Source organism: Branchiostoma lanceolatum, chromosome 1 (assembly GCF_035083965.1).
Source record: "Branchiostoma lanceolatum isolate klBraLanc5 chromosome 1, klBraLanc5.hap2, whole genome shotgun sequence".
NCBI classification, from domain to species: domain Eukaryota; kingdom Metazoa; phylum Chordata; class Leptocardii; order Amphioxiformes; family Branchiostomatidae; genus Branchiostoma; species Branchiostoma lanceolatum.
In genome coordinates, this window is record NC_089722.1 from 12718531 (window position 1) to 12743432 (window position 24902).

At 41.8% G+C, this 24902-nt stretch overlaps 1 protein-coding gene across 4 annotated transcripts in view; it reads left to right on the plus strand.

Annotated features, from left to right (window-relative positions):
• Positions 1-24902, plus strand: part of LOC136435322 (midasin-like) — a 70753-nt gene that overhangs the window by 26185 nt on the left and 19666 nt on the right. For 2 of the 4 annotated variants that reach the window (XM_066428721.1, XM_066428731.1), the window contains exons 30-72: positions 610-798; positions 1121-1264; positions 1784-2081; positions 2642-2794; positions 3012-3144; positions 3558-3674; positions 4959-5191; positions 5678-5826; positions 6136-6350; positions 6600-7281; positions 7748-7902; positions 8224-8416; positions 8769-8901; positions 9243-9471; positions 9965-10094; positions 10488-10673; positions 10944-11143; positions 11292-11464; positions 11692-11984; positions 12408-12605; positions 13065-13193; positions 13547-13672; positions 13992-14081; positions 14362-14543; positions 15287-15457; positions 15713-15800; positions 16196-16478; positions 16830-16930; positions 17306-17452; positions 17962-18057; positions 18486-18580; positions 19061-19189; positions 19528-19679; positions 20474-20583; positions 21048-21152; positions 21585-21719; positions 21917-22082; positions 22346-22395; positions 22726-22822; positions 22923-23043; positions 23348-23563; positions 23985-24107; positions 24590-24758. In XM_066428721.1, coding sequence (XP_066284818.1) covers positions 610-798; positions 1121-1264; positions 1784-2081; positions 2642-2794; positions 3012-3144; positions 3558-3674; positions 4959-5191; positions 5678-5826; positions 6136-6350; positions 6600-7281; positions 7748-7902; positions 8224-8416; positions 8769-8901; positions 9243-9471; positions 9965-10094; positions 10488-10673; positions 10944-11143; positions 11292-11464; positions 11692-11984; positions 12408-12605; positions 13065-13193; positions 13547-13672; positions 13992-14081; positions 14362-14543; positions 15287-15457; positions 15713-15800; positions 16196-16478; positions 16830-16930; positions 17306-17452; positions 17962-18057; positions 18486-18580; positions 19061-19189; positions 19528-19679; positions 20474-20583; positions 21048-21152; positions 21585-21719; positions 21917-22082; positions 22346-22395; positions 22726-22822; positions 22923-23043; positions 23348-23563; positions 23985-24107; positions 24590-24758 — 7284 coding nt within the window. The remainder of the gene's footprint in view (positions 1-609; positions 799-1120; positions 1265-1783; positions 2082-2641; positions 2795-3011; positions 3145-3557; positions 3675-4958; positions 5192-5677; positions 5827-6135; positions 6351-6599; positions 7282-7747; positions 7903-8223; positions 8417-8768; positions 8902-9242; positions 9472-9964; positions 10095-10487; positions 10674-10943; positions 11144-11291; positions 11465-11691; positions 11985-12407; positions 12606-13064; positions 13194-13546; positions 13673-13991; positions 14082-14361; positions 14544-15286; positions 15458-15712; positions 15801-16195; positions 16479-16829; positions 16931-17305; positions 17453-17961; positions 18058-18485; positions 18581-19060; positions 19190-19527; positions 19680-20473; positions 20584-21047; positions 21153-21584; positions 21720-21916; positions 22083-22345; positions 22396-22725; positions 22823-22922; positions 23044-23347; positions 23564-23984; positions 24108-24589; positions 24759-24902) is intronic. The other 2 variants (XM_066428741.1, XM_066428750.1) reach the window with 2 other exon arrangements.

Genomic DNA, 24902 nt, shown 5'->3' on the forward strand with positions numbered 1-24902 from the left:
CTTCATTCAGTGTTATCTTCATATGTTGAAAAAAAGATGGTGGTGCATGTATTTGAATCATACTGGTGAATTCTAAGAAGGGGCTAATGAAGGACATTGTAAGTTGTCAGGCTATGGCTTAAGGAGACTCCATAAGAATTCATGACTTAAAGTGTCTTGGGCTATTGCTTATACACAGCTTGTACTTAACTGTACTTGTATATGCAGAACTAGTGTGTATACTGTTGTGCCATTATACACATGCACATACACATGTACAACACGTGTAGGTAGCATGCATAGGCTGGTGGTTACAGACCCTGCCTTAGGACCAAAACGTTGTGAGTTCTAATCCTGGCTGTTGTCACTCACCTGACATGCACGGAAAGGGTCGCAGTCCTTAGGACAGGATAATAAGCCATTAGCCACTGTTAATTGTACTTGTTGAAGAGAGCTAGACATAGAGGAAACTCTCTAGTGCGATAAACCTGTAAATATTGTACATATAGCATCTGTCTTCTCTGTTGCAATCAGTGGAAGTTTAGCTCAACTGTTCACTGAGTTTGTTAAAGCTAAACTTAAGTTGGAGATGACTTTCATTTTTTTTCAATGTCATGTAATTTTCCCCAGGCCCCTGGGATGTGGAATCCTGGAGAACACGTGGGTCTAATCTACTCTGCCAGGATGACGTCAGCCAAGGACAAGGACATGACCTTGAACCTTTATCGGAAGGTCATGCACGTGGGTGAAATGGCCCCAGGTCAAGGCTTACCATACGACTGCAGCAGGTTGTTTCACCTGACTCCATACAGCTTACAGGTGGGTATGAGTGAGAAAGCTGGGTTAAGCATAAACTTATGATAGTTAACGTTAAGTGTACCCTCAAGGGTGTACATCCAATTCCTTGAAATTTTCATTCACCCATGTTGTTAAAAGTAGAAAATTTACTATAGCACCTAGCACCTATCCTAACCCAAACTGTAGCTTTCAATTTCAGTGACATGTAGGTTGTTCATTGTTGTGTAGCCAGTTCCTGTGTGCCTGCAAATCTGGTGTGTAATGCCCAATGGCAGTCATATTGGCTGACCAGTGTAGAGGTACCACACGTAGGTTTTTCATTGATATTATTTTCTCTGCTCAGGTTGGCCACAGTGTCCTACCCAGGTGCCTGTCTGGACTGCACACCTCCGCCAGCCCCTCCTGTAGCTTACAGCTTCTTCATCAGGCACTGGGGGCCTTAGAGGACCTCATGATGTGCATCAAGATGAACTGGATGGCCATACTGGTGGGTAACATTCCAGCTTCCTGTATTTTGTAGATTATGTTAATGGACAGTTTCAGCTTAGAACTTGTCAGACCGTAGCAGATATGGTTAAGTAGGAGGTTGAGTATTTATGGTATTGGTATTTTGGCTGTTATTCCTACGTCATCTGCATGCAGCTGGAAATGGTTGCAGTCCTATGGAAGGTGGTCCACTGTTCATTGTACATGTACTGTACTTGCCTGAAAAGATCAGGGACATTTTAATGGCATACCAAACCTATACACAATGTTACTGTACAACTTGCGTAGTGTCTTTCCTTCTTGTAATGAGCAGCAAAAAGCTTTCAAACCAAAATGGATAAATGAGTAACCTTCTCCCTATTGAAGTAGACATTTAGCATCAACTTTGTATTTGTTACAGGGTTAGGCAGCAGGGAGAAGGTTAAGATGTTGGTCTGAGCTCTGCACTACTGCAGAAAGATGTCTCAGCTCTCTAAGATTTTGAAAATGACCTGACCTTTTAATTTTCTCATCCTCCCAGGTTGGCCCCCACTCCTGCGGTAAGACGTCGTTGGTCCAGCTCCTTGCTCAGCTGACAGGCCACCGGTTACAGGTCCTACCCGTCAACAGCTCCATTGACACTACCGAACTCCTAGGAGGTTTTGAACAGGCTGACATTGGCAGGCCGTGGGAAAAGCTTGTCTCTGTTGCCATGGAGATGGTAAAGGATACGGCAAGGAGACTGGTGCTGGAGACTAAGGGTCAGAGGTCAAAGGCCACCCAGGATGCAGCAGGGTTACTGAAGATGTGGGACAAATTTAAGAAACAGTGTGAGACAGGTAAATAAGCAGTGCTGCATACCTCTATTATGGGGTACCATTTATTTCATAGTGTAAGTTTCAAGGATTAGAACCATACATTTAAAGTTCCTACCGTGAGGTAAGGTGTACTTTATCTTGGTGGTTCACAAAGCAATTTGTATGGACTTTTAGTCTTGAATAGTTCACTTGTCTTGCCCTAACAAACATGGTTTTTCCTTTCATTTTGGTTTCACTCAGTACCAGTATTCATAAAATGAAAAAAATGTTGAGCATTACCGGCACCTTGTTGATTTACATGTAAGTTCGTGGTAGGGAGAAAATGTTCACAGTGGTTTTCAGTTCGCGGTTAAAACAAGGTGGTAGGTGGGCAGAAGGCAGATCAAGCTTATTGCAGTTATTTTAAATTCACAGCAAAGAGGTTATCACAAAAACTGTGAACATTAAACCACCGCAACCTTAAATGCATTTACAGTAGGTCTTGGCTACAGGAGGAAATGATCTCATTCATGATAGAAAGATTCAGATATGGAAACAATATTCTTGATTGTTTTTATTCATAAATGACAATGATTTCACAGGTTCTATGGAGGAAGGAGAATCAAACAACAACTCCAGCCTGACCTTGGAGAAGTTCACAGCTTTTGAACAGCTGCTGTCTTATCTGGAGGGCATCCAAGGGCAGCATGGGTACAGCACAGATGATCTTGCTGTGCAGCAAGCTGGGTTGCAAGGTCAGTCATAGTTAAGAAATGATCGTAATGTTTCTGTAAGATTGATCTGATGTTATATTTTATCATGGCTTGATTTTGGTCGAAGAATTAAAACAAGTCAGAGTCTAGAGGTGTTGTGGAGAAATTTCTTTGCGGTTCAAAATTGCAATTTGCATGTAAATTTCTATCTGAAGGTTAAGACAACATTAAAATATTTTTGATTAAATGTTGGTTTCAGAGCTTAAAGCAAAGTTTGAAAGGCTATCAACAGGAACAGATAGTAAGGGGACGTTTGAGTGGATCGACAGTGTGTTGGTTCAGGCACTACAAACTGGGGAATGGCTGCTGGTCGACAATGTCAACTTCTGCAGGTAGGTTTTTATTCCTGATACAAGTCCTAACCAGGAATGTAAAATTTGTCTCAGAAAGGCTGTCTTTGTATCAAAGATGTAAACTTGTTACAGGTGTGTTACATAAAGTAGCATTTCTTATTTTCGAACACGATTTCGTAAGGGCAGATAGCCAGTTTCTGACTGATGGCGTTGTTGAGCTACCGACTCTCTAGTATCTAATTTCACCTTTCATCCTAATTCTACTCATCTGCCTTGGACGAAAAATTTGGAGGATCCTTATACAGAGCTAAAACTTCCTTCCAACATGAAAAGTTTTCATCATGCAGTATTCCTCAGAATTTAACCGACCAAGAGATGATCTGTTCAAAAGTCTATAAAGTGAAGTTGTTGTCTGTCCCTTTAATGACAAAGCTGTCTGTTCCTGTCTCTAGCCCGTCAGTTCTGGATCGTCTGAATGCCCTCCTGGAGCCGGAAGGGGTCCTCAGCATCAGCGAGAGAGGCGTGATTGATGGACAGGTGCCAGTCATTAAGCCACACCCAGACTTCAGGTCAGTGGGGAGTTTGTATGTTTGCTTTCCTTTGCTTACATGTTTGGGATTGCATCCTTGCCCGACACCACCCTGCAAAAAGGAATAGTACAGTCCATTCAGGCTCTACTGAAATGCCAGGTAGATACAATTTTAGCAGATTGATAACTTTAATTTCCTTTTTGGCGACGCCTCAGGGGCGAGCCAAATTTTTACTATATTGTGTGCAGATTGCAAGAATTCTAGGAATTGTACAGGAATGTGAAAGTCCATGGGATGATAACTCAAGGATGCCTGGATGTATTGTCTTCATATTTTGTAGGTGGGTAGGTCTGTGGGAGACCTTGTAATGATTGGATTTTGGGCCCCCTAGCAACTTTCTATGGTACTGCAGGGGAACTTTCACTTTTCAAATCTCGTCTTCTGAACATGCTATAGTCATGATTTTTAAGTGGTGGATAGCTCTTTGTTAGGAAAATATGTCCTGTAGATTTGGACCCCCTAGCGGCTTTTTTTGGAACTGCAGGAGCTTATTTGGACTCAGAAAGAGAATAACGCAAGAAGGGGATGACAGATCATCATAATTTTTGGTGTGTAGATAGCTTAAGTGATGATTTACATAATCATATGCCAATTATGCAAATCAATATCTGATTTGCATAATTAATGAGGACAGTTAATAAATCAGCTGCATTCTATTATAGGACTCTCAAACACATGACAGATGTAACTGAGAAAGAGATGAATATCGATAGATATCAATTATGCAAATTGATACTTAATTTGCATAATTGATAGCAAAATACTTCAAATCCATAGTGGTAAATGATGGGGATTTCATTTTTGCACCATTTGGAAGTTAAGTAAATGTGGCCACTATTAGACACAAATCTTGCATAGAGGGCCTCATTTACATAATTTAAGAGGAAATGGTATGATATCTTTTTTTGTGAAAACAAAATTTTCATTCATTGGACAACCTGTGTTATTTTGGTAGAGAAGGTGATCGACTGATATGATTTATGCCACTTATGCAAGGTCCTTATTTCAATGTGGGCTAAAAACGAAAACGTTAACAGAGACCACCGTCGCCATGGCAACATCTTTTTATGTTGCCAATCTTGTTTTATAAAGCAAGTATTCTTGAATGTTACCCCCAGGACTACCTGGTCAAAATTAATAGAGTGCGCCTAATGTTACTCAATATAACATGTTGGTTTCATATTAAGAATAGCGTCTTTGACCTATGCACACAGTATCAGTGTCAGCTATTTTAGACAGTCATTTTCTTCATTTTCCCACCAGATTGATACTTGCTATGGACCCTGTTCACGGCGAGATCTCGCGGGCCATGCGGAATCGTGGGGTGGAGATCTACATGACGGGAGAGCAGGATCGCTATGGCAGCCATGGTGATCACCAAGGCAACTTGGACCCTGAGGATGTGATGTCACTGTTGCAGGGGGTAGGGTTGGTGGACGAAGGTGCATGTCAGCAGCTGGTCAGGGTTCACCAAGAGGTCAGGGAGCAGGTTAAAGGTCAGTATCTTATTTTTAGACAGTGTCAACATGTCAAAAGTAACTTACTGAGTTAATGAAGGAATTTGATTTGGGGACAGAGCTGGATTTAGATGATCCGTTTTTGTGTTGAAGTTCTTCTTGTTGTATCTTCGTATCGTCTGCTGATCTCTTGTGCTTAAATTCTTCACTTTATGCATCTTGTACTAGTCAATTCACTGTGTATTTTGAACAAAAAATTCAGACGTTTCGTAGCCTGGGTGCCATCCTAGATTACTACCCGGACTCCTGGGTTCGCTACCCTATTTTTTTTAGAGTAGCGAACACAGGAGCCCCGGTAGTAATCTTGGATGGCACCTAGGCTAGATGTTTCGGGAGATGGTATAGAAAAATGAAACCTATGGTCTATTAAGGTTTCAATCTCTGAGGGTAGGCATCCCAGAAAGAAGGACATGTTTTAGTACCTGTTTATTTTGCACTGTTTGATACCTACACTGTTTCCCCCAGTTCCAGAGAGCTGTTCTGTACCAGAGCTGCTGCAGGCTGCAGTGTTGACTGTGCAGGAGCTGCAGCAGGGGGCAGGACTGTCCGCAGCATTGCTGCAGGCTTCCGCACAGGTGTACGTCAGCACACAGAGGACACTCAGCAACAGACAGGTGCGGCAAAGCAGAGTTAACACTGTCAGCATTAACCTTCTCCCTGTTGCCTAACCCTATCATCAATACAAATTTGGTGCCAAGCGGCTACTTAAGCATGCTAAAGGTTAATTTCAGAACAATGTTGACAGTTTTGAAAATCTGAAGAATTTGGAAATCTTTAAGTCAAATTTATCTATGAGTTATGACAAAATAGGTACCATTACTTATTTTTTGTCCACTTTCTTCTTGTCCCTTAATTTTTATCTAATTAAGATACCATCTTTGATCCATATGAATGCATTATCAAGATGATACCCTGTCTTACAGCTGGCACAAAGTATAATTGAGAAGCACCTTAGTTCTGATGCGCCTATCACTGACAGTGGAGAGGAGATGTGCACAGATATGGCTCCATTGCTGAGGACCCATAAGCTGCCTTCTGCAGCAGAACTGAGTGCCTGCACAAGTCTCAGCACCATCAAGAGGCAAGGGGCAGTGTTAGTGGGCCTTTTCCAGGAGCTTTCTTCAGTGCTTGAGAAGGGGTAAGCCTATCCCTTTATCCAAACAATAAAAGTTACCAGCCTGGTACACTTAGGGATAGAACATTATGTATGCTACGTTACAGTGACGTATTAAGCTCTGTGAATGTCTTGGCAGCAATATTTAAAAGCATCTGTGAATTGTGTGATATAGAACTGGTGACTGTTTGTATTCAAAATAAAAAGCTCTAGTCATACAGGGTCAGTATTGCTTCAGTCATTTTTATGTAACATCCTTTTTTATTGTTCCAGATTTGATTCTTCTTTGGATGACAAAACAACGCAAGGACTCGTCTATTTTGGTGTGAAGTGCTTCTTAGAAACAGCCTCTCTCTCAGACTGGGAGTTAAGACTTCAATGGCTGCAAGAACAGCTGCAAACCAATGTTAGCAAACAACAATATCCCAAGAAAAGCTGGGAATTCCAACTACTGAAGTCTTTGGAATCTGATGTGCAGTTCACCTTTGCATCCCTACAGGATGTCTTCAGGCATCCATTGATGCATGACCTTGTAGAATGTTCCAAGGTCATTCTTTCCAACATGGCTGACCAGAAAAACCTGCAGTGCTACCCATATGACATCAGATGGAACATGCAGTTCCTGCAGCATGTTCTAAACACTGCAGTCAGAGAGGGGTATGATAAGGTCACACTTGAAGGTCGTTGTAAGGAGTTGTTCTCATTATCAAACCGATTGCAGCTGGTTTCTCAGCACAGGACACAACGGAAGGAAGAGGACTTTGTCCTTGAGGCAGTTGTGAAACCAAGGTCAGCACTTGACATGTCTGTAGCCGTGCACAAGGGGACTCTCACAGTGGATGCCCTTCCCAGCACTGCCTTCATCCACTTGCTTCCATTCTTCAAGGAATTTGATGCCTTCTTGGAGGAGTGCATCAGTCAGAAGGAGATACTGTGTGATGAAGACCTGACTTTGGTATGTCCTTGTACACCCAACTCACCAGTGATTGGGGTTAAAAGATAGCAAAATGCTTGTCTCTGAGGTTGAAAGTGATGTAAAAACAATGTAGCTCCATGATACTCCTTATTCAAAGTCTGCTATCTTCTTCTCCCACAACGTTTTTAATCATCCCTGATCCGAGTGAAGTCATATGTTAACTTGATACACTTTTCATACAGCTGGCACAAAGTATGATTGAGAAGCACCTTAGTCTTGAATATTAGAAATAAAGTTACATTACTGGTAGGATTTACAATTCATAAAGGTTTGTACAGGATACCTTTGACTGAAAGTGAATCCAACCCTATCTATTTGTACCACTATTCTGTCTTCTCATCCATACTTGGGAACAGAAATTACACAGAACATAGAAACATCCAGGTAAAACAGCATCAGCAAATATTTCAGCACCAAGGACAAGACTGTAAATTTGTTGTTTCAGGTGGAAGTGAGCCTTCAGTGGAGAGACAGGTTCTGGCAGGTGTGTACCTGCCCCGTGGACTTGCAGCAGGTGTCACTGGGCATGCTCAGTCTACACTGGGGGTGGGTCTGTAGGAAGACTGTACCAGCTATCGGACTCCTCACAGTGCAGGACAGGTAGGGCCTCAACAGTCTTTTGTATCATGTCACAGCATATTGATATGAATAGCCACTACTGTAATATTTGTGGGGTGGATTGATCAAAGACAGTGATTGATCATCTGTAATACAAGACAGTGATTGAAAAAAATATATTATTCATGGCGTGGGAAAAAGTATGTTGAAGCAGTTGGAAATCAGCACATTTTTCTCAGAATGTAGTCATTTCAACCCTGGGCACTCCCGAGAAAATATTTTACAAATTGAAAACCTTTTAAGTGTATTTTTTCAAGATTATGTTTCTCTGATCTATATTATGTTTGTTGCTTTCTCCTGCAGCCTTCCGTTGGCTCTGCAGACTGTGATGAGCCAGCTGCAGGAATGTCTGGGCCATGACAGGGCCGCTGCGCTGGTCCAACTGGCCCTGTGGGGGGCCATGGGCCATCCGGGGCCGTTCAGGACAGTCAAGGTCTCAGAACTGGTGGGGAGATGTCACAAGGTCGCAGACTGCTTGGAGGTCAATGGGAACAAGGTGATTTTCAACTTGCAAATTGCAAATGCTATGGCTTAAAAGGATTCTAAAAATTGTTTAGGGCAAGTGAAACAAGAAAGAATAGAACGTCATGAAGATATAAACTTTTTTTCCAACTCATGAAAATTGGACTGACTAGAATTTCTGACTGACTCACTCAGTCTTTTTCAGCTGTCTGACTCAGGAAGACTGAAGAAGACTGAGCAAGTCAGTCAAAAATTCTGATGATTCCAATTCTTGTACTTGTGTCTGTTAATGTCTTCACAATGTAGTTTGCCAACTCAGATGAACATGTAGGAGAAAATGGGCTTGTTCATTGTCAAGATGATTTCAAACAATGCTTTTCCTACAGAAGCAATTAAGACGCTGTGACCTTGAGAGAAGAGTAGTGTTCCAAGCGACCCAGGGTTCATCCGTTGGAAGGTCGTTAGCAGAGTTACTGGTGAGGCTGCATCAGCTGAACACAGAGGAGTCATCAGAGACAGGTGGGTTCATGCATCTTTAAAGTTTCATAACCTCTGCCAAATGATGTTAGTTATGTAAAAGAGCTCCCTTTGGAAATCAGTTACTCTGTTAAATGAAGGGATTCCCCTAAAGATTCATGAATAAATGAAAGAAATGTTTATGGTGCCATTTTTGTCTGTGTGTGGAAAGAAACAGTATGATTAAAGAGGTTTCGATGTTTAGTATTGGTTGACCTAGATACATGTAGAGTAAGAAGCAATTAAATTTTTGATTCCCTAATGGTTTTCTTTAGAACTACAGATCTAGAGGAACTGCATTTGAAACAAAAGTTTTCTTAAGTTCCATCTCTATTATACACCAGTTGCAGATGTGGAGCGAGCTATAGAAGTGATAGAAGCTGACTTGAGAGCCCATGGACTGTTGGTGACCTCTGACCCTGTTGCCATGGAGACAGAATCAGCACCACGCCCTGCTCCAGCTGATCTGGTTACCAGGGTGCAGATGTGGCCACTGTTGGAGCACTCAAGCCTGATGGCTGAGCTACAGCTGGTCACAGACTTGATCAAGTTGAGACTTTTACTGACAACTAGGTAAGGATTGGTGTATTACTGTGTCTAAATTACTGTATTCATTTATTTTTATTACCTGAAGTTCTATTGCCTAGAGCACTGCATTTTGGGGAGGTCTTTGGAAGATACAAAGTATACTAATAAAGGTACAAAGCAAATATATTAATTTTAAAGGCTGAAAACAAACTGTTGTATACAGAATTGATTAATTTAAATGCTTTGCTCACAATATGGTAAGGATTGATATCACTGACAGTGTTTCTAGATCTGTATTTGTTCCTTTGGTAGCTTCTCATTATTCTTTAGCACTCTGAAGTAGCCATTTGGTACCCAATTCCCTATTGGCTACAGAGTTAGGCAGCAGGGAGAATGTTAAATCACACAAGACTTAAAATGCTTGTCCTTATCTCACTTAAAAAGTCACCACCATATAGTTGGGTCGCACAAGCCTCTAGTGCTTTTATGACTGACATTTTTTGAAGTGCCAAATTCTTGATGCAATATATTTTTTCAGTGAGAGCTCACCTGTGGAAGAGACACTACAGAAGGTGGGAAGTTTCCTGCAGTACAGCACAACCCACCTGCCTGCCAGCCCCCTGCACACAGCGCTGTATCAAATACTTCTGCAGAACGGGGACAACAGTGTAAGTGGTTTGTTTCTGTTTGTGTGCATAGCTGGCTTTTGATGGTCAGAAAGTTAGGTCAGTTTTAGGCAAAGCCAGAGCACAACAGAAATCTCAGAAAAGTAGACAAAACTTCCCTCTGAGAGATCTTCTATGGTAAGGTCACACCAATTTACTTACATGTTTCACAGACATTTAAAGCCAAGCAAGATGGAAACAGAGGCATGTAAAAAGACAAACTCGAATCTCACAATATTCACTCCCTGGAACTGTCTCTTTTTTCAAGATCTCCCAGTTCAGCATGTTTTTTTTATAAACCTACTAATCAACAAGTCAGATTGAGTATTTCTTCACAGTAATGCTATGCAAAGTACATTGTAATGAATCTTTATCATTACATCTCTGGACCCACAGACCAGCCTGGTGAAAGTCCTGACAGAGCAGCTCTCCTCCCTGGTGATGCAGTTCCACAACAGGTGCTGGAGCAGTACGGTGACCTCTGACATCATTCAATGGTTGTCATGGAAACCCAGGAACACCTCAGCTGAATCAGAGGAGGAGCCTCAGCAAAGCTTGATAGGCATTCTGGGGAGCCTAAAGGTAAAGTAAAAGATGGTTTTGATTTTTCAGTAGTAGTTTTGACTGCTCCATAACTTGTCATGTAAGACTGACTTCTTCTGCACAATCGTTAAACAAAGACTCACGGTAGGAAATATCGTAAATGAAAATTTTTGATACATTTTGGTCTACTCAGTCCAGGAGGATCAAAGGCCATTAGTAGCTACGCCAGCTTGTGAATATGTACAGTGCAAAGTTGAAAGCTGAAAGTTTTTGAGATGTTCTGACTTGCATCCACCCCGTCCTTCCCAGGGACCAGCAGCTCTTCTGTCCTCCCTCCACACCCCAGCAGTGTTCCATGTCCTCTGGGAAGGAGGGTCCCAGGCAGGACCCATTCAGCTGCCCAGTGTAGCCTTGGGACAGTGCCAGGAGAAACTGCAACAGCTACAGAGACTGTCCCAACACCTCTGGTCCAATGCCTGCAGCTTGACAGATCCTGGTCATCAATTTTGGTAAGTGCTCTTGAAACTTTTAGTGCCCAAATATAACTTTAACAATATTGTGAAGTTCACAAATGATGGTAAAAATGTGGAGGTTTTTCACTCCCCAAATTTTGCTTAGTTCTACTGTATGTTCAACCATTGTTTTTATCATTCATAGGATTTCAGACAGGAGGTACCTTTACCTGTGCACTGCCCAGCTGCTTCGAGCCTTGACTGCTGTGATACCTACAGAGAGACAACCTGAATGGGTTTCCATAGTAACAGACGTAGCCATGGCAATAGAGAAACCTTCCTCTCCTGTGGTGGACAGAGCAAGGAAGGTTTTCACTGGTGGGTGTTTACATGTAGTTGATGATTTGTGTTTTATGATGTGCGAGGACAGTCTTTGCCTTTGAGATATAACAGTTACTCTACATTCAATTTGGCAGAATTGGGTTTTTATCTCACCACAACAAACAAGTATAAGGGTTTTAAGAGACATATTATCATAAGGCTGTATAACAGCCCTATCCTTATCTATAATTGGTCTGACTCTTTTTTTCCTGTAATTTCTCCAGACCTTGTACAGGATAATCCTTCATCCCAAGCTGGCTGGAAGGAACACACAACTTCTCAGAACCTCCAAATTCCTCGGTCCACCTTGAACCTGCTCACCACATGCCTGCAGAGTCTGGAGGACATGGGTTATCAGGACATCAGGGAACAGGGTAGAGAGGTGTTGCAGTACAGGAGGGAATGTGGTGGCACCTGGGTGCACCTGGGGTTGCTGCAGGTGCAGCTGCTCGCGCCACAGGGCCCAGTCGACCCTGCAGAGAAACAGGCTGTCAAGTTGAGCTATGTCAGGGAGGAGGTATGTTGTAGATGGAGGCTAGTACGGTACTAGATGTTGAGTTGTGTAGTCCGGCTCAAGTGGCATTTGTATTCCCTTACAAATTGTTTCTTAAGGAATTAATCAGATCCCATTGCTGTTAGTTTTCAGTAAAGAAAAGGACAGATTGTAAAAATGAAACTAAGTGTCAATTGAGTCCTTTTAGTAAATTCTGGAACCTGGATCTATGATACTGAGTCTTCTGCTACGGATCTTTTTGTTTTAATTCAATACATGTACCTATGCAATTTCATTAAACATCTATATCCTGTCCTCCCTCTTTTTTGCACCTTTAACCCCTCTTGGTCCTTTTAGTAAATTCTGAAACAGGAATGATGGTCCTTAGGCTTTTGTTACTGACATTCATGTTTGATTATCTGCATGTCGATACCTTAACCCCCACAGATCCGAAGCCTGGAGACCGAGCTGAAGGTCAGGAACATGTCCTCTCAGCTGCTGACAGGACGACCTCTGGACCTGACGAAGGTCGGACTGCAGAGCCAGCACCCCAGGCTCGGTTTCTTAGTCGCCAGGTTGGAGAGTCTTAGGAAGCACGAGAAGGAACTGGCCACCAGAGTGGCTGCCAGGCCCACCCCCTCACAGGTCTGCTGAAGAAGCATAAAGATTTGACTTGGTTTTAATATTGATCAAAACTAAAAGGAAAACTTGTAACATAGCTTTTGATGTTTCTTGTATTTGTCTGTTAGCAGGTCCACTCGTGTAGTATCACTCACACTCACTATCCGGTTTAACATCCGTTTAAGCATGGAAAAGTTTAATTGGTAGTGGTTTAAACTACCAGGAAAGTTTGTAACATAGTTTTTTACATTCCCTCCTTTTCTTATATTTTTCTGTCAACATACTATTGAATAATAGTGAAGAATGACTATCAGTGTGTGTAACACAAGCTCTCACTACGGTAACCAGGGCTCTATGGAGCCCCTTCCTCTAGGGGCCTGACAAGGGGGAGGGCAGCTGGGTGTGTGATTTACAGTGAATGCTGAAAATGACAGCAGAAGAGTGCAAATTTTAACCAGCAACAACTGTTATATGTTCTCACAGTTTGATGCGATCCTGAGGGATGTCCGTCACTACCAGACCAGTGTGGGCTCGCAGGACACTGTCATGGCCCTGCTTAACGGCCTGACCAACTGTGGGGAGGGAAAACTCAGGAAGGGGCAACAGAACAAGGTGGGAAGGAGCTCGAGTTTTAGAAGTTCAAGCCTTTCTAGTGACCACTGAAGGAAGTTGAATAAAATGGTCACAGTAGACAAGTAGACACTAGGGTTTATAATGCCAAGGTCAATTATAGTAAAAAATAATCTGGGAACCACCAAAAAGAAGCCACAATGGTGGTCCATAGAGAGGTGGTATACAAATGTATGTGGTACTAGTATATGTTTGTCTGTCTTTTTTGTGTGCTTTGAGCTTACGAATGGGTTGTGTGAGGGCAAATCTATCTTCCATTACTTTTTTATGTGCCAAGACATTAGCAAGTCTGGGTGTGGTCCTTAAGATATTGTGACTATGTCTTGCCCTGACAGTTGAGGAGTCTTCTGAGTCAGGAGCAGGCATGGCAGATGTCTCAGCAGCAGTTCCTCAGACACATGCGGAGGGACTACCCCATGTACACAGACCTGCTCACCCCCTTCCTCAGTGGTATAAACCAGGTAAGTTACCAGGTCAAGTGTCTGGTCACATTTGTCGTACAATCATTTTTGGTATAGCAATGCTTGTGTTGTACAAAATTCAACTCTTGTTAGGCCAATTGGCCACTGATTCTGTCATAGCCTACTTGATAACCTACAATGAATGTAACTACAACCTAATTGAAAAAAAATTCTGCCACTTCAAATGGAACTCTTTTTGTTTTTGTTCACTGTCCTTGATGAAGGATGGTCCATTATGATTCATGTTTTTTACATTTATAAACAGGGCAGCCTATTACAGTGTGCATGAAGTATAATGTAATTAAACCTGTGTTCTTAGATGATCCATGGAATGAGGCTGGCAGCCAGTGCAGTTTACATCTCCCTACAGAGAAGCAGTCTGGACCTGACCCCCTCCCCTACTCTTAAGGTGAGTTGCTTTCTCCAAGTTGTCGCAAAACAGCAGAAAGTTTGATAGCACATGTATTCCTCACTTCAGCACTTACCCCATCTTCTTGCATGAAGTGTGTATAGTTAAGTAGAGACAGGGTATAAGAACAAGTTGCAAAGTCTATTCCTAAAGAATTGGATTTAACCAATAGGAATTAGTCTTTTTGTCAATGACTGAAAGAGAATCAGAAAAAAGTCTAATTAAGTGACATATTTGTTGTCTTTGTGTTCAAGAAACTCTCTTCTTAATCTACATGTAGCTCCAGACCCCTGAAGACTTGATCCGCTGTCTTGGGAAGTTCCCACACGTCTCAACAAAATTCCCCACATTGGTAGACCTCGCATGTGTACTGTGTTCTCCTGAGGCGGCAACTCTGGCAAAGAACGTTGTGAAATTGCAGACAGCAGAAGAGATGCAGCATTCTGACAAGGCTGTGGAAAGGTAGGTACATGTAGTGAAAGGAGCAGGAATTTGATATTGTTTGGTTGTCAGTTCATTTAGGGAAAAATAAAAGTGCAGACGAAACCTTGGTTACTGCTGATTCCACACAATCTAATCAGATTTACAATCATGTAGAATTTCAGTTTCATGTGTGAAAATTAGCTGTGGACCACTGAAGTGCTACTTATTAGGATTTCAACTGATTGTTTTACAGGACAACTGACTGGCAATTACAACCCTGCACTTACTGTGGCACCTCCTATAGCCATAATGTCTAACTGTAAACCTTGTTCACAAGGCAAAGCACTTACCAATAAGCTTTTAGTCAGTCCTCTGATCCTTCTCAAGTTGAAATGACCCAAAGGCTATGTCACGTGACCTGAACAGAAGTCTGACATCAGCAACGGTTTATACTGTCAATTACTGTAAGTCAGATTAACTTTCATTTGTAAAACTGTAAACCTGTTTGTATTCCAGCTTTCTGTACCCAGTTATGCTGCATTTGAGGAACCACCATCTGCAGACAGGACAGCTGACTGGCCCATCCCTGCAGCTGCTGCGGCACATCCTGCAGTCATGATGTCTAACTGTAAAACCTGTTTATTTTCCAGCCTGCTGCACCCATGCCAGCCCTACAGCATGTGAGGAACCACAGCCTGCAGACAGGGCAGCTGACTGGAACAACCCTGCAGCTGCATATCCTGCAGTCATGATGTCTAACTGTAAACATGTTTATTTTTCAGTCTGCTGCATTCAGCCTTGCTACATGTGAGGAATCACAGCCTGCAAACAGGCCAGCTGACTGGAACAACCCTGCAGCTGCTGCGGCATATCCTGCAGTCGTACGTGCTGCAGTGGCAGGAGGGCAGGGAGCAGGACAAGGAGAAGGAACAGGAGGAGGCCAGTCTGTACAAGTGAGTTGCCTTTTTATTTTAAATATCCATTAAAAGTGTTGCATGATTCAGTCTTCCTTTTCAGTGTTGTTAAGTAAAATTTATCACCAAATTTTCTTCAGAAAGTTGTACAGATATACAGATGAGTAAATAAATGATTTGATTCTGCTCATTGGAATGTTTACTAATTTGTTGTCAGATGTGACCAATGAGATGATTTTTTTTAATTTTTTTAATTTTTTTTTACATTTTTTGAATCTGTAATGTCTTGCCTAGATGGAAGAGTAAGACACATGGTGATTCGCTGACAGAGGAGCAACAAGAGGAAAGAGAAATCAGACAACAGTTCCCAGGATATGAAGAGGTAACTGAAGTCTAGAGGCAAAGTCACAGTAATTTTGTACTATCCCACTTCTTATATCCATGCTAATATCAGTGGACAGTCTTTATGTCATAATGCCAATAATTGTAATGATACCCCCCTCCACAAAAAAAATTCTTTTCTGTCAACAGATTGTTTATATTGTCAGCATGAATAACTAGGATGTAATTTTGCACCTTCTGCTGGTGACCATGCTTGCTGCACTATAAGTATATCTAAAACAAACATTTTGCAATTAATGATCAAATGTAGTTGGTATTTCCATCCCTTTATTTACATTTATTGGGGCCATTAATCTTTCAACATACAAGACACAGAAGACATAATATGAGTATGTGAAACAAGCAACTTAAGCACATTTCTTGTGTTAATTTCAGGCATTTGGTGACATCACAGCAGAACCAACTCTCGGTGATGATGATGATGATGATGATTCCAGTAAAACCTCCCAGGAGATCCCTGCCCCAGTGCATGATGGGAAGCTCTCCCATGATGTTGTTCTGCAGATATGTGAGGTTCACCACAGCCTGTACAGCGGCCTCACACGGGCGCTCTGGTTGGATGTTGATAGGGAATTGACAGCTGTCAATCATGTAGAACCCTTCCTGATTGGGTATCAGACTGCAGCAGAGCTGTCCAGACCTCTTCTTGGACAACTAGGTAATTAAACTGTCAAATCAAGTTTCCCTTTGCAGGAGGATATGGCTTTGTATGTGATAGGGACCAAGCAATCAAGTCAAATACAATGTATGCCCCAATATACCTCTCCTTGGTGCTGAAAAGTGATGTTATTACTTTTACATTTAAAAGCATTGTCACAAGTACTGTAGTTCAGGGTTAACAGTTAGCATGGATTTGTAACATTGAATGGAGAAAAAAGAGTCAATATAAGCATGTAGTTACAAAGATGTAGCTCAATTTAATGTTTTTGCTTTTTTGAACTGACGCATTTGCAACTGAATTCAAGGGAAATGTGGAAATCTGCTTAAAAATTTTGTTTCCTGTTGTTAGATTGCAGGCTAGACGGGGACCTTGTTGGAGGTCACATTGTGGTCAGTAGTCTGGTGCAGGGCAAACTGAAGGTGCTGGAAACTGGTGCTGAAGACAGCAAGGTATGGGGTGGAAGAAAGGTCTAAATCTCAGAATCCTGAGATACTGTAGATGAACTATCCTCTATTGACAAATATGTTTTAAACTTGATACTTTTTACGACTGTGACAGTGATTTGAAAGGCTAAGATTGGAACTTCTGCATCTGATGATGGGTAAGAAAAACAAGTCTTGTTTAGGAAATAGTTATACTGAATAGATAGTTGATTGGAAAGTAAACATTGTCAACTTATTTTGACTGCCTTTAAAAAGAATGTACTTGACAGCTTTGATTAACGACATAATTAAGTCAGCCCAATATATTTTGACAACATATATTCTAGTCATGATAACTAGGCATTAGAAAGACCCTCACCTTCCAATTTTGACATTTTACAGAGTACTCCACAGCAGAGCAGGCAGTATGATATCTACCATGACCCAAACATCTCCGAGGTTCTGCAGTGCAGAACGTTGCTGACAGGTGTGACAGTTCGGACAGAGGAACTACTGGCCCAGTGGCCTGATCACCCCACTCTCAAACAGGTACTAGTCAGAGATGGAAGTAATGCCTAAGAGCCTTGTCCAGTTGTAGAGATTTAATTGCATTTTAACGTAATACCTAGATGTCTAACCTTCATAAATGTATAGTCATAGATGATTTTACACACGTTTTGAAATCATTTGCTAATAATTGAGATCTTTGCTTAGGTGTAGGCTTCTCTTCTCATCCTGAATCATCATGGTTTTTCAGAAGCTCTTGTCCAACATCGCCCTCCCGAAGCCTTCAGATCGTTTTTTATATTTCACTCCATTTACCAAAGGGGGGAAATACATTGTATGTTTGTTTTCTGTCATGTTTCTTCTTCTTTTGGCAATTTGATGGAATAATCATAGAAGAGGTGTAACACTTTCCTTTTGGGCCAATGTTAATTTGTTATGGGTTATTCCCACTGATTTCAGCCATATTTTAAGCAATACAAAGGTGGTGCCCATGCATGAATGTACCTAGAACAGCAAGAATGTTTAGACTTTCTCTGTCATGCGTTTTCCAGATTGTGCAGCTTGTGGAGAGACTATTGTCCTTCCCTGTGACCAGCCCACTCATGAAGTTCCTGACAGGCCTGGAGCTGCTGTTGAAGAAATCACAGGTATGGTTTGTTCATGATAAACCATGATGGAACATTCTATGTCCAGCAGTAAGCATAACACAATGGAAGGAGTGGTTAGCAGCCTTCTCATGGACCAAAGAGTTGAGAGTTTGAATCCTGACTATTGAGATTTACCAAACTTGATAATGCCAGGATGTCATAAACCATGGTTCACTTGTAAATGTGTGTAAATGTGAAATTCTATGGTCATTAAACCTGTCCAGTATATTCTGTACATAAAGTGTCAGGCTTTCAGTCTCCTTTTTTCAATCAGTCAACCGGTAACTGAAAGGAAGTTATGGCAAAGCCTGCTACATACAAGTCTTCCCATAGATGAATTCAAATTAATTTGCCGACTATTCATGGAAATATTAAATGTATATTCAGTATCATATACAATGTACAATTTCTTACGTGTAATGCTGCAGGAATGGGAGAACAATGCCAGCAGGGAGGTTTCCATGACAACCCAGCTGGAGGCCATTATGCAGATGATCATCCAGTGGAGGAAGTTGGAACTCAGGTTGTTTTCTATATCTTAAAGACAAAGCACTCTAAAAGATCTGATGTGCAGAACGTGGGTATGATGCATGCACTTTAGCAAAACACAATCTTGCACTATGTCTTCTTGGATGTCCATTATGTGTGATGATAACATCAATGGTGTCTTAGGTGTGAGCCTTTTGTGATCCAAGTCATCTCGTCAGTTTTCCTCATATCCTCCTTCTCCCTAGTGGTCAGCAAGGCTTGAACTTATCCCCTTCATCTCCTGTATTACTAACAACTTCTGTAGTAATGATCATGACTGCCAACTCCTCCTATTCAATGGCCTCATTTGTGTCTCCTCATCTTCTGTACTGATGACCTTGCCTGTGTCCCATATATCTCTCCTGATAATCACCTTGTCTCTACCAGCTCCCCATCCTGTAGTAATGACTGTACCCACTCCTTTTGGTGACCTTGCCTGATATTCTAATGACCTTGCCTGTGCCCCCCTCCCCAGGTGTTGGTCTCACTGTCTGGATACTTGTACCCAGCATGCAACTGAAACGGCCAGGACAAAGTGGTGGTTCCATCTGTATCAGCTAATTGAAAGCCAGCTCTTCCCAGAAGCCTCTTCATCAGCAAACAGGTAAACAGCTTTGTTTATCTACTTAATTCACGATTGCAAAGGTGCATAGTATTGTCGCCCTCTTCCATAAGTTATACAAAGTTGCTATGAACTTAGTTAGAATCCCTCTCATGTTTGAACTGGACAGATTTATTTTCTTTTCTGCTCTTGAAAAAAATGAATCATTGTATACTGAAAGCAAATAGCATCATATAATTTACCCATGACATGAAGACTTGATCCTAGCAGGTCTCTAATACAGAAAAACACAAAAATGGAAAACACAGAGAGAACAATGCATCTCCCTGTTATGTGCATAAGAGAAATGGTAGTAAAAATTACTACTCTCTCTTTTTCAGTGATGAGGCAGCTCAAACGAGTACAAGCCAGTTTGTGTCTAGTTTGAAGCAGTTTCTGGAGGGTTCCAGTCTGGGAGAGTTTCCCGCCCGACTGCAGATGGTTCACGACTTCCACTGTCATGCTGCAGCAGTAGCAGCCAATCAGCAGCAAGGTGAGGATGGGTGGGGTTGTATTGTAGACTTTTCATGGTTGCATATACTTTGTGTATTAAGTTATGTTATCCCTTGCAATCTTTATTTCATAGAAAAGCTTACATGAAAGAAGATGCAATGGAAAAAAATGGCAACCCACCTCTGTATATAGTATATTGACTGATATGCAGCAAAGAAGATTTTAGACATGAAAATTGTTCTTACATACAAGTAATGTGTTTTTGTTGGATAAACCTAGAGAAAGCTTGCATTGTCGCTTGTTAGCAGGACCAAAAGAACTTTGATTGTCCAAAAGGGTTTTCTCGTTCACCATTCAATGGAATCTTATTTTTTGTTGCTGATGATGCAGAAAACAATACAATACTCATTCTGTCATCTTGACAAACAAAATTGGCATGTCTGATTTATGATATAGAAAAAATTAGAATCAGGACAAATCAGGCCAGGAGGTTAGCATGATATTAATTGAATATTGGCCTGCAGACATGTCCGTGTTTTCCCAACCCAGGAAGAGTACTGTTAATATTGAAACTTTTGTGGTGGTTTTATTTTCACAGTTTCTGTAGTGACCTCTGCACCCCATATTCATGACACCACAACTATGTCTCCCTTGTATGATTACTGTTCTACAGAATTGTTTCAACTGGGCGTTTACAGCCCTGCCATTGAAAACCTCCTTTTTCTTCCTACTGTGAAAGGAATCCACCATGAAAGTAAGTGAATATATGGTACTAGTAGCTTGCCTTTATGGATATTAATAATCTCAACTCAACATGAATCTCTCCACCTGCAGCTGTTGTTGCCAATGTTCTGTGGAACCTTCACTGCTACTACCAGCAGTTCGTTCCAACCGTCCAAGACACCATCAAGAACCTCCGTGCTCCTGTGGAGAAGGAACTCAAGGTGTGTTAAGTCTTGTGAATGTTTTGGGTTTTACTACGGTTTATTGCGATATTAGGGTCTTGTGAGAGTGGCTTCATATCCAAACCTTAAGACTTCAATGTGTTTATTTGATATCCTGTCATAGCATTGTCCAGTGATCACAATAATAGAAAACCATAAGCAAGACATTTTATGAAGGTACTACATACTGTCAGTCAAAACTACCCAGGCAAGTAGACCACTCAGGGAACCAATAGAATCCGATCTGTGTGGACAGGTGGTTCACTATAGATAGGACTCTTAATGCTTGTTTCAATGGGAAAAATTGTCTAAGGTAGTCATTATGAAGAGGTGGTCTTTGGTACAGGTTTGACTGGACAAAAGTAGTTAGCATGTTAGCATGATTCTGCAACATATGCTTTTTTGTAATGCGTAATGGGATCATATCTTTTAGTTTTGATACATTTGATGTATCTTTTCTTCAGGGTTTTGTGAAGATTGCTCGATGGAGTGACTTGAACTTTTGGGCCATGAAAGACTCTGTGGAGAAAACCAGACGGACCCTGCACAAGTACATCAGGAAGTTCAAGGTCAGGGTAGAAAGCAACATCTCTGTTTTTGTTTGTTTTTTGTTTGTTGTTTGCTTTGTTCATAACTGCACTAGTACCATTATTACTCTACCTGGAGTTCACATGCAATGCCTACCCTTGTACTGTACATAGCATATTTGATACATCTAACATAAACAATAACTTGAAGACTTATTGAATGAAAAATTGTTGTTTGAAACCGTCTACAGATGAGGCCCATACCATATTTAATGATAATTCCTTTTATCTTTTTATTGCTATGGCTGTTTAGTACGCACAGCCAGAGCTGCCCAACTAGCATGCAGCTATTACAAAGGGCCAGCCCTGCTGACAAGACAAAGGCAGTACAAAATATGTTTCAATTAAAGTTTACAGTAGAACAAAGAGCAAAGAACAAATTTTTTCGTTTTATTTCTGTCCATCTGTTGGCAGGAATCTCTTGGGAAACTGGCTAGTTCTGTCATGACTACAAACATCTTAGAAACAGATGAGTCAGTGAAGCAGGTGGAAGAAGCAAAACAAGACGTCATTCCAGTCAGCAACTTTGTTGCACCTGAGCGGTTGCAGGTATGGGTTCATGTTGTGATGTTCTTATTGTTTCCTTCAAGGTAAAAGTTTTATTTTTGCCATCATTGGGTGCTCTGTGAACAGTTTATTTCTGATACATGTATTGACCTGAAAGCAGTTATGGGATCGCCCATGCAATGTTTTGGGTTCTCTTAATAGCTTTCAAAAGACAAGAAATGATTTTTTCTGTGCATCAGGTATACTTCCAGCAAACAACAGGGTTGTCTGGCGACCTGACCTCTGACCTGGGGTCACTGCAGCCACGCCTACCTTCCCTTTTCCTCCGAATGAGGAGATTGTGCAGACAGACCATGGACAAGGCCCCATACCCTGCCCTCATCTCCACAGTTGACGAGTTTGCTGGTATGTTAGGTTATCAAATCTTTTAGAATGCTCTTTTTGTGCTTTTATTCCATTTTGAGAAGTAAGATACATGTATCATGTAGATAGAAAGACCACAAAATTTCACAGAAGACATACTCTGGAGGCCCATGGTCTGATATAAGAGCACAAAGAATTAAATTCAAGTTGTTATATTTCAAGGCTAAGGTATTGAAATGAATAGTATTTATTACAAATCAGATTCTGTAGATTTGATTTTGAATTCTTGAATTTGTTCATTGCAGGTGAAATTGCAGCAGGAATAAAGGAGCTACAAACTCTGGATGTGTCAAAGGTTTGGCTGTGCTCAATATCTTATGAATATTTTCCTGCTCCTTTCTAACATTAGTACGTTTTGCAGTTTACCCTGAATCGTACAATAGCCTAGTGGAAAGGGGGCTCGATTTAGCATTCAGGAGGTCATGGGTCAGGCCGGGTCATACCAAAGACTATTAAACTGATGCATACTGCTTTCTTTTCTTATAACCAAGCACTTAATATGTATGGTAGTTGAACAAACACAAACACCAGTGGACTACTGCTTGCACAACTGTGTGGCTATAGAAATGGAAATTTTAACATAACTGCGTGTACATGAATTGATCATTCTTGTTTAACTACCCAGACATCTGACAAAGATAAACAGAAGTCAGAGGTGAAACACATCCAACTGAGGAAGAGGAAGGCTCTGTCAGAGTTATTCAAGTATCTGGGAACTATAGGTGAGAATGTTTAACATGTCATTTTTTCATTTTGATTTCTTAAGATTTAAAATGATTCGGAACTTGAGCTGATCATTTTTTTACTCTCACCACTGTGCAGGCCTGTCCTACAGAAAGGGTCTGGGTTGCCTAGCAACAAGTGACTTAAATGAAGCCTTGCTGACACCTGCAATGGACATGAGTGCAACCTGTGCACAGGTGGTAGGGGGCGTCCCTGACAGGTGAGATTGATGGCATGGCTGAATTGTATATTTGTAACAAATAGCTGTTTAAAAGACTTGAAAGTACTTCATGAGAAGGCTGCTATTGTATTGAATCAACTACAGTCAAACCTGCCCAAGAAGACCGCTCAGGGAACTGATAAAATCTGGTCTATGTGGACATGTGGTCACTATTATCATTAATGAGTTTATGCTTGTGTCAATGGGTTTTAATTAGGGAAAAGTGGTCACTTGTACTGGTTTGACTCAACAAGCAACAATAAACCTACATCAATGTGACTTCAACTCCTATCTTTTCTACTAGCACCAGACTATGTCTTGCCTGGGACGGTTGTGAGAAGCACTTCTGGTGCTGCGTGTCCCGACGAGCTGCCATGCACGCTGCCATGGCAACCCCTGCCAAGGATCTGGGTGGGGCCAACATCGACAGGTGTAAAGGCTTCAGCGAACACCTGCTGACTGTCATGTTGGCACAGAGGAGGCACCTGGCTGACATGCTGGGGAAATGGGCGTGGCTCAGGTGAGATGGGTGGGGCTCAGGTGAGATGGGCGGGGCCCAGATGGGATGGGTGGGGCTCAGGTGAAATAGGTGGGGCTCAGGTAAGATGGGTGGGGCTCAGGTGAGATGGGTGTGGTTCAGGTGAGATGGGCGTGGCTCAGGTGAGATTGGTGGGGCTTAAGTGAGATGGATGGGGCTCACGTGAGATGGGTGGGGCTCAGGTGAGATGGGTGGGGCTCAGATTGGATGGGGGTGGCTCTGGTGAAATGAAAGTGCTCAAGTGCTGCTGCTAAGGCCACACCGAGTCATGTCCTTGATTCTTGGGCATTCGGAAGTTTTTGAAGATAGAAATGAAGGAAGAGGACAAAATTAAAAAAACTTATCCCATCGATATGTATCATTTTATGATTTCTGTATCTCTGAAGATCTCTTTTGTTCGCAGGATGATGTTGTCATCGTTGGAAAGTCTCCATCCCACATTACAAGAAGGAACCATGAAACCTGCCCTCCCACCACAGCACCAGACTGTCACATGGCTACAGACACTCAAGGCCCTGCTGGACAGGTAGCTGTAGCTGTATTTGTATTAGCTAGTACATATGTGCTCTTCAGTGTAACATACCAGCTTCTGTAGCTGTGTCTGAATCTGTGTCTCGATCTGTATCAGATAACTCAAAACTGCCCTTTAACATGACACAACAGTTTTTGTATCTTAATGTCTATCAGTTAGCTGGTATTGAGTTGCACATCAATGTTGTAGGTATCTGACCGCAGCTTGATTTGTTACATGGAACAATTTGCCACACCTTCTTGCATATCTAGACCCATGTTATGTTTAATGCTATCTAATGAAGAGGATGCTACTATGTTTGATGATAATAAATGCCATACACCATCAGTTCAACAAATCTTTTAATGCCCTTTTTCTTAGTTTAAAAACACAGCACCTTGTAGATTTTCTTGGCTACAATAAGATATAGGCACTAGGCTAGTTTTTTGTTTGCTGTGCTGCACACATGAGAATGAGAACCATTTTGTTTTGTCCAGATGTGCCTCCTGTCTGGACCAGTTCTCCATCCTCCTCCAGGCTTGTCCTGCTGCTCCAGAGGGGAACATCCTCCAGCCCCCCTCCCCCCTGCCTGCTGAGAAGTTACCACCATCTGCGATGATGAGGTTTGGGGATAGTGGACACCAAGACTGCTGTAACAGACTTAAGGTTGGTGTGGGCCCAGGGCTTTCTACATACAGCTTTAATTTTTTTCCACCCCACTCATTTGTTTGGGAGCCCATGTTCTTAATGATGATGATGATGATCCACTGTATTCAGCGGCTTGGAGGTTGTGGAAACAGCCTCTGGCTG